Consider the following 8,181-nt stretch of genomic DNA (forward strand, 5'->3'; position numbering starts at 1 on the left):
GAGGAAAGAGAGAAAGAAAAAGGGGAGAGGAGGGGTAAGATTGGGATAGATTAGGAATAAGAGGGACGGAGAAAGAAAGAGGGAGGGAGGGAGGGGGAGAGAGAGAGCGCGAGAGAGAGAAAATTGTAAGACATACACATGCCCAAGAATATTGTAATTTCGAGGGAAATTCTTTTTTGGCAAACTTCAAAAACTCGAAACTATTTTTCATTTTAAAATGACATTGGGTGAAAGAGGAAGAGCTCATTTCTGAGAATCCTACCACGTTAAATAACACCAATGGGAAAAGTGGACCTTACTTCGTTCACAAAGATAGCGGGTTCGATTCCCGCCCGGGGCGGATTTTATCCTGATGGTATAATGTTCGTTCTCGGAACGGCTGGTTTTCTCCTATCCTGTCTTCCTTCGCTCTTCGATTTCGGGACGATAAGACCATAGCAGTTACAGTTAGTTCCCTCTGTCAAACCTCTTAAAAAAAAAAAAGATAAAGGGAACTGTACCTACTGAGGTTTTATCGTCCCACACTCGAAGAGAGAAGAAAGCCAGCCGTTGCCGAGAGCGAACCTTCCCGGTTTAGGATCAAGTTCGCCCCCGGCGAAAATCGAACCCCCAACCTAGTGCTTCCAAGCTATTCCAAGATAACAAGATAAATTGTATTTACAAAGCAGGCGCTAGACTTCAAGCTAACTAGGCTCACTAGGCTGGCATAATATCTTAAATAAGGAATTTATAGTTTGTTTATTGAATGTTTTTACTTTCCTTATCCTATTTTAACAATATCTCGGGAACGGTATGAGCTAGAGACTTGAAATTTGGTATGTAATTCACAAATTTGACAAGGATGCAACACAAAACGTTTGGTTGAGATAGGTGCTGCGGTTGGCGGTATTTTTACCGCTCTTGACAGATTTCGAACGTTTTTTGGCGGTTTTCAGCTATACCGACTAAACTGTTAGAGATATTGTAAAAGTTAGGGTAAAAGAACACTCAAATAAGCACCATTCAATAGGATAAGGAAAGTCGTGTGATGTTCACACCAGATTTTTTTACTTACGTGTAAATAGTGTCGAGTATGAGTTGTTTGTGAGGGCGATATGTGCTGATCGTATACAGAGGGTGGTTCCTCAATTTATCTAATGAAAGACGAGCGCTGCAATCCAGGAAAAGGGGAAGGAAATTATTGAAATAAATTCCGTGAGTATCTTTGTGTTATTAAAGTTATTATATCACAACTTTGGTACTCACTGCAGCATTGTAGGATTTTCTAAATATCTCAATTGTCCTAACACCAATGTTTACTTACCTACCATGCTGGCACCGGTCGCTATGAGCATTTATATTATGTATAAGTATCTACTCATTTTCCTCAAGAGGTTGAGTGGACCCTCAACAGCCAGTCACGGAATCAATCATTTGCATGATACAATTTTTTTGACCCCACTGGGAATCGAACCCGGGTCTCCCGCGTGCAAGGCGAGCACAGTGATCACTACGCCATGGGAGCTGACCACAAAAATATTAGTAGTCCACTGTGCTGGGGTAAAGGGACCTTATTAGTCCTTTTTGATAGCATACATAGGTCTAAGGTGCATTGGATCTGATCGACTTACCAGACATGATTTCCTGCAGCTACCAGAGCAGAGTTTGACGTATGATATCTCACATCCACCGAACCGAAGTCTGCAAACATCTCAGCGACCTGTAAAAAAAAGAAGGAAAAATATTGAACTAAGTGTTGAGTGTTATAAAATCAAAGACTTTGCCCTCTTGTATTAACGCATGGGAAGAAATCAAGAAAATACTGAAAATCTACAAAAAAAACTCTCTTTTCAGCAACCTGGGCATGAAAAGTTTATGATTGAAAAAAATTTTCGACTCGAAAATTCTTTTCAAAGTTTTCCTTCTAGAACGGATTTGGCGAAAATTTGCCGTTTTTATTGACGAAAATTTCGACTTACCAATTTGAAAATTTTACACTTACTAGAACCTAGCAACCTAGATCCTAGATACCTAGAACCGGCCCGATTTAAATTTGAAAATTTCGCGGGTAGGTACCGGCATGTTTTATATTTTTTTCCGACTACTCACGAAATTTCACGAACATTACCGAACGAAATGTAAACAAAAATTAAAAAAAAAAGAAACTTTTGGATTTGGGATTGGGACAGCTTTTTGAAAGTACAGTTAGTGATAGATAAAAGAAGGGTAAGAACTATCCATATCTACTACCTATTCTACCATATTAACTTTATTTGGTGACTAAAGTCAAGTTTGGCACAGATTGTTTCTCGGTTTCATTGCAGTCCAGAAAATAGGTAAGAAAGTTAACGGTGTGATGAGGCAGATGAAATGAGTCACTCCTAAACAGACTTCAGCTTTCAGCTTGTCTATATATTATTATGTGTGTCTAGTAGTCTAGATACCTACCTATTTAGGCTAAAAACAGAGTGGAGAGCAAAGAGCATGGGCATTTTTGTTCTCAGCTCTATGCAAATTGCAGTTTGAAGTCACCACTTTCCTCTGTTGTCAATTCCCTGTATGCTCTCTGCTCCTCTTCATTGAAAACAGAGTGGAGAGCAAAGAGCATGGGCATTTTTGTTCTCAGCTCTATGCAGATTGCAGTTTGAAGTCACCACTTTCCTCTGTTGTCAATTCCCTGTATGCTCTCTGCTCCTATTAGACAGATTTCGCAACGCATTTTTTTTGGGGATCGTGACGATGCTCGACGAGTTTGAACTGAAGGCAATCAGCTGTATGTGCCATCTGTGCTCTCTGCTCCACTTTGTTTTAGCCTAAGGCTTAAGATCTCTTAGTCAACCAACTGAAAAACAGAGTGGAGAGCAAAGAGCATGGGCATTTTTGTTCTCAGCTCTATGCAGATTGCAGTTTGAAGTCACCACTTTCCTCTGTTGTTAATTCCCTGTATGCTCTCTGCTCCTCTTCATTGTTACTTAGCGAAAGGGAAGTTACATTTTCCAGACCTTCAAAATACATAGAACTGAAGGCAATCAGCTGTATGTGCCATCTGTGCTCTCTGCTCCACTTTGTTTTAGCCTAAGGCTTAAGATCTCTTAGTCAACCAAGGATAGATATTCACTGGATCTGGGGTCCTTTACAAAAAGGACCTCCAAAACCAAACCTTTGCACAATAACTCCTTGCATGGAAAATAAATATCACATTTGGCCAATTATGTTGTGTAGCCTGTGTGAGAAGTGAGATGCCCTCTCTACAGGTTGGCCTTTTTTTTATATAGGTTTTATACGTTCTCTTCAATTGTTAGTACAATAGAGCATGGAAAATAAATATCACATTTGGCCAATTATGTTGTGTAGCCTGTGTGAGAAGTGAGATGTCCTCTCTACAGGTTGGCCTTTTTTTTATATAGGTTTTATACGTTCTCTTCAATTGTTAGTACACTAGAGTAGTTGTGCTGACTTGGGTGAGTTTTCAAAGTCAGAGAGCAGAAAAAATGAGGAACTAGGGAATTTTTCTTTTTCTCCTATGACTTCTGAAGCCTGAGATAAATCCATTTAAAAAATACCTACCAGTAAATATTGAAATCTGACGTCACGGCATATGCTCCTGTAGGCAATGGCATCAAATCAACTGTCCCAAGCAAAGCTCCCTCACAGGCAACACATTAATGTGTTTGTGCACATATGTTTCTGATTGTTTCTGTGCATCATTTCTTGAAGACTGATGTCACTACTCTTCAAACTTTTTCATTATATCATTCAAAATACATAGAACTGAAGGCAATCAGCTGTATGTGCCATCTGTGCTCTCTGCTCCACTTTGTTTTAGCCTAAGGCTTAAGATCTATTAGTCAACCAAGGACTGATATTCACTGGATCTGGGGTTCTTTACAAAAAGGACCTCCAAAACCAAACCTTTGCACAATAACTCCTTGCATGAAAAATAAATATCACATTTGGCCAATTATGTTGTGTAGCCTGTGTGAGAAGTGAGATGTCCTCTCTACAGGTTGGCCTTTTTTTTTATATAGGTTTTATACGTTCTCTTCAATTGTTAGTACAATAGAGCAGTTGTGCTGACTCGGGTGAGTTTTCAAAGTCAGAGAGCAGAAAAAATGAGGAACTAGGGAATTTTTCTTTTTCTCCTATGACTTCTGAAGCCTGAGATAAATCCATTTAAAAAATACCTACCGGTAAATCTTGAAATCTGACGTCATGGCATACGCTCCTGTAGGCGATGACATCAAATCAACTGTCCCAAGCAAAGCTCCCTCACAGGCAACACATTAATGTGTTTGTGCACATATGTTTCTGTGCATCATTTCTTGAAGACTGATGTCACTACTCTTCAAACTTTTTCATTATATTGGCAAATGAAAATTGGATTTTTGAGATTTTAAAGTTACTTTTTTCAGAGTTTTGACTTCAGATTTGGATTTTTTACAACTTTTTACGTAGAAATCAACCCTTTATTCATAAATTTTACCCAACTGCAACTGCTCCGTTCCTCTCATAATATTTTCCTCTCATTTTTGTCCATCATTGCTAATAGGTTTAAAAACTCCTCCCTGTTTATAGTCCCACAGCCAGACGCTAGTCTACTCTCTGTTTAACGTCCCCTAGCCAGACAAGCCTAAGTCAAGTCATAAAATTTATTGTAGTGTATTAAAAGTGGGGAACGACCTACTCGTTTGTCGTAAGCCAACTCTGAGGCTTAGATGCATCATTTCTTGAAGACTGATGTCACTACTCTTCAAACTTTTTCATTATATCGGCAAATGAAAATTGGATTTTTGACCTTTTAAATTTACTTTTTTCAGAGTTTTGACTTCAGATTGGGATTTTTCACAACTTTTTACATAGAAATGTTGTGCTGACTTGGGTGAGTTTTCAAAGTCAGAGAGCAGAAAAAATGAGGAACTAGGGAATTTTTCTTTTTCTCCTATGACTTCTGAAACCTGAGATAAATCCATTTAAAAAATACCTCCTGTAGGCAATGACATCAAATCAACTGTCCCAAGCAAAGCTCCCTCACAGGCAACACATTAATGTGTTTGTGCACATATGTTTCTATGCATCATTTCTTGAAGACTGATGTCACTACTCTTCAAACTTTTTCATTATATCGGCAAATGAAAATTGGATTTTTGACCTTTTAAAGTTACTTTTTTCAGAGTTTTGACTTCAGATTTGGATTTTTCACAACTTTTTACGTAGAAATCAACCCTTTATTCAGTTCTTTTTTTACTATGTTCCCAGTGACAATTTTCGATTATTTTATCTTTTACTAACTATGCAAGCTATTACTGCAATTATTTTTAATCCAGTCCTAGTAATGTAGGTGCTAAGGGCTAAGGCATTGGATTGGTGTAGTGGTCTTGTAAAAGTTAGGGTAAAAGAACACTCAAATAAGCACCATTCAATAGGATAAGGAAAGTCGTGTGATGTTCACACCAGATTTTTTTACTTACGTGTAAATAGTGTCGAGTATGAGTTGTTTGTGAGGGCGATATGTGCTGATCGTATACAGAGGGTGGTTCCTCAATTTATCTAATGAAAGACGAGCGCTGCAATCCAGGAAAAGGGGAAGGAAATTATTGAAATAAATTCCGTGAGTATCTTTGTGTTATTAATGTTATTATATCACAACTTTGGTGCTCACTGCAGCATTGTAGGATTTTCTAAATATCTCAATTGTCCTAACACCAATGTTTACCTACCATGCTGGCACCGGTCGCTATGAGCATTTATATTTTGTATAAGTATCTACTCATTTTCCTCAAGAGGTTGAGTGGACCTGGTTAGGGTTAGCTGTTCTCCTCCCTGTTTATAGTCCCACAGCCAGACGCTAGTCTACTCTCTGTTTAACGTCCCCTAGCCAGACGAGCCTAAGTCAAGTCATAAAATTTATTGTAGTGTATTTAAAAGTGGGGAACGACCTACTCGTTTGTCGTAAGCCAACTCTGAGGCTTACGTGTAAGATGGGTTAAGCTTTTACGAATGTACTCACTCGATACTCCATCCATCAATTTGAGCTTAGGTGCGTACAACAGGAGGTGGGTTATATTAGAATGATCTCGCAGCCATTCATACAGACCACTGAGTCCATTGTTACTCCACTTCTGATTTTTCTCTAGCTTCGACTTGATTTCATAGCTGATGAATTTCGTGTCGTACACACATGGAAACAGGCGGGATATTTCTGTCTTGAATCTTTTCAGACTTGATGGTAGGGGCTGTGAGGGATATTAGACAAAGATTTTTTTATAAGTCTAATGTAGGTACATCACCTTCTATTTGTTACTTATAAATTGGTTCAAAGTCACTGTATACCACTTCTGATTTTTCTCTAGCTTCGACTTGATTTCATAGCTGATGAATTTCGTGTCGTACACACATGGAAACAGGCGGGATATTTCTGCCTTGAACCTTTTCAGACTTGATGGTAGGGGCTGTGAGGGATATTAGACAAAGATTTTTTTATAAGTCCAATGTAGGTACATCACCTTCTATTTGTTACTTTTAAATTGGTTCAAAGTCACAGTATAGCTAAGATTTTTAGGTTTCACAATTCATTGGGCAACAAGCTAGTCAAGCTACCCTCTTTCTCGCATGAACCTCACCCAGTTTGAGCACCCCAAACTACATAAAAGCAGAGCAGAAAAAATTTCGACCCCGCCGGGGCTAAGATTTTTAGGTTTCACAATTCATTGGGCAACAAGCTAGTCAAGCTACCCTCTTTCTCGCATGAACCTCACCCAGTTTGAGCACACCGAACTACATAAAAGCAGAGCAGAAAAAATTTCGACCCCGCCGGAAATCGAACCAAAGACCTCCGGCTTGCAAGCCTGGTGTGGAAAAAAGACAAACAACAATATGTGTCCCCATTTAAAGGACATTTATGACAGGACAATATGTGAAAAATTTTAATCTGAGGTTGCTTACCTGGTGAAATTGTTTGTACATAAAGAGGAGATCTGTAAGTAAGTTGTGGCCAATAAGAGGCTTCTTGTGTTCTACCAGTAGTTGGAAAACCTGGCTAAATCCTAGCATAGACTGCCAGGCCTGAGATTTGGCTACTTGGAGTAGTTCATGCTGTAATGTCTCGCGGGACTGTTTCAAACTAGCATCACCTGTGTTGAACTTCTCTACGTGGATCTGATGGGAGGACAAATCAAAAAGATACATATTTATTGGCTGGGATCACAATATCAGTTTAAAAAAAAGTATCGACAGAGGGAACTGTAACTGTGTCTCGCGGGACTGTTTCAAACTAGCATCACCTGTGTTGAACTTCTCTACGTGGATCTGATGGGAGGACAAATCAAGAAGATACATATTTATTGGCTGGGACCACAATATCAGTTTAAAAAAAAGTTTGATAGAAGGACCTGTGACTGCTAAAGTCTTGGGTATTGTCCCGAAATGGAACAGAGAAGGATGACATTTTTTTTTTAAAGAGGTTTGACAGAGGGAACTGTAACTACTAAGGTCTTATCGTCCTGAAATCAAAGAGAGAAGTAAGACAGGATAGGAGAAAGCCAGCCATTCCGGGAATGAACATTATCCCTTTAGGATAAAATCCACTCCAGGCGGGAATCGAACCTGCAACCTAGTGCTTTACAAGACAGATTCCAGCTAATTAGGCTGGAAAATATAAGTTAAAATTTGGTTTAAGTTTAATAGTGATGGAGACCACAATCTAACTCTAAATTTAGTTTAACTAATAACTATTGAGTTAAGTGTCTTCTTGGTTGCCTCAAATTTGATGCAGTCTTACCTCATTTGATCTTAAAAAGGCACACACGCCTTTTCTGAGAAACCTATGTGTTATTTCGTACAGGAGCACATAGTTCATCACATAACTATCTTCAACCCACATGAGAGACACAGTTGTTGAGTCCCCAGGGGAACACGTGAGAAGCCACCAATTGATGTGACTACAGATGGTCTGGATTTGCAACTCGTCATCGTTGAGAAAAGGATGCTCAATGTTATTAAACCAAGTGTCCGAGTCCAAGTCTTGCTTGACTCGAGCCTGGTCGGATTTATTCAGATAGGAGATACCATTGTATATAAACTGAAATGAAATATTGGGGTTTAGTATATTAAGGAGCCATTTTTTTCTTCTAAATGCCAAATACTTACCAGGGCTGTATTTAGGGTATAAAGGGGGCTCAGACCCCCCCCCCCCCACAACCCACC

The 8,181-nt window shown here is 39.1% G+C and overlaps 1 protein-coding gene across 1 annotated transcript in view; it reads right to left on the bottom strand.

The window, feature by feature from the left end:
• Positions 1 to 1,054: 1,054 nt before the first annotated feature.
• Positions 1,055 to 8,181, bottom strand: part of LOC103516729 (pre-piRNA 3'-exonuclease trimmer) — a gene marked incomplete at its 3' end in the record, with an annotated part of 9,134 nt that continues 2,007 nt past the window's right edge. Inside the window, 6 exon segments of the mRNA XM_026829035.1 lie at positions 1,055 to 1,150; positions 1,611 to 1,699; positions 5,920 to 5,939; positions 5,987 to 6,212; positions 6,922 to 7,134; positions 7,757 to 8,056. Of these exon segments, the coding sequence (XP_026684836.1) occupies positions 1,055 to 1,150; positions 1,611 to 1,699; positions 5,920 to 5,939; positions 5,987 to 6,212; positions 6,922 to 7,134; positions 7,757 to 8,056 (944 nt within the window).

Source organism: Diaphorina citri, unplaced genomic scaffold (genome assembly GCF_000475195.1).
Source record: "Diaphorina citri unplaced genomic scaffold, Diaci psyllid genome assembly version 1.1 scaffold1651, whole genome shotgun sequence".
In the NCBI taxonomy this organism is placed as follows: domain Eukaryota; kingdom Metazoa; phylum Arthropoda; class Insecta; order Hemiptera; family Psyllidae; genus Diaphorina; species Diaphorina citri.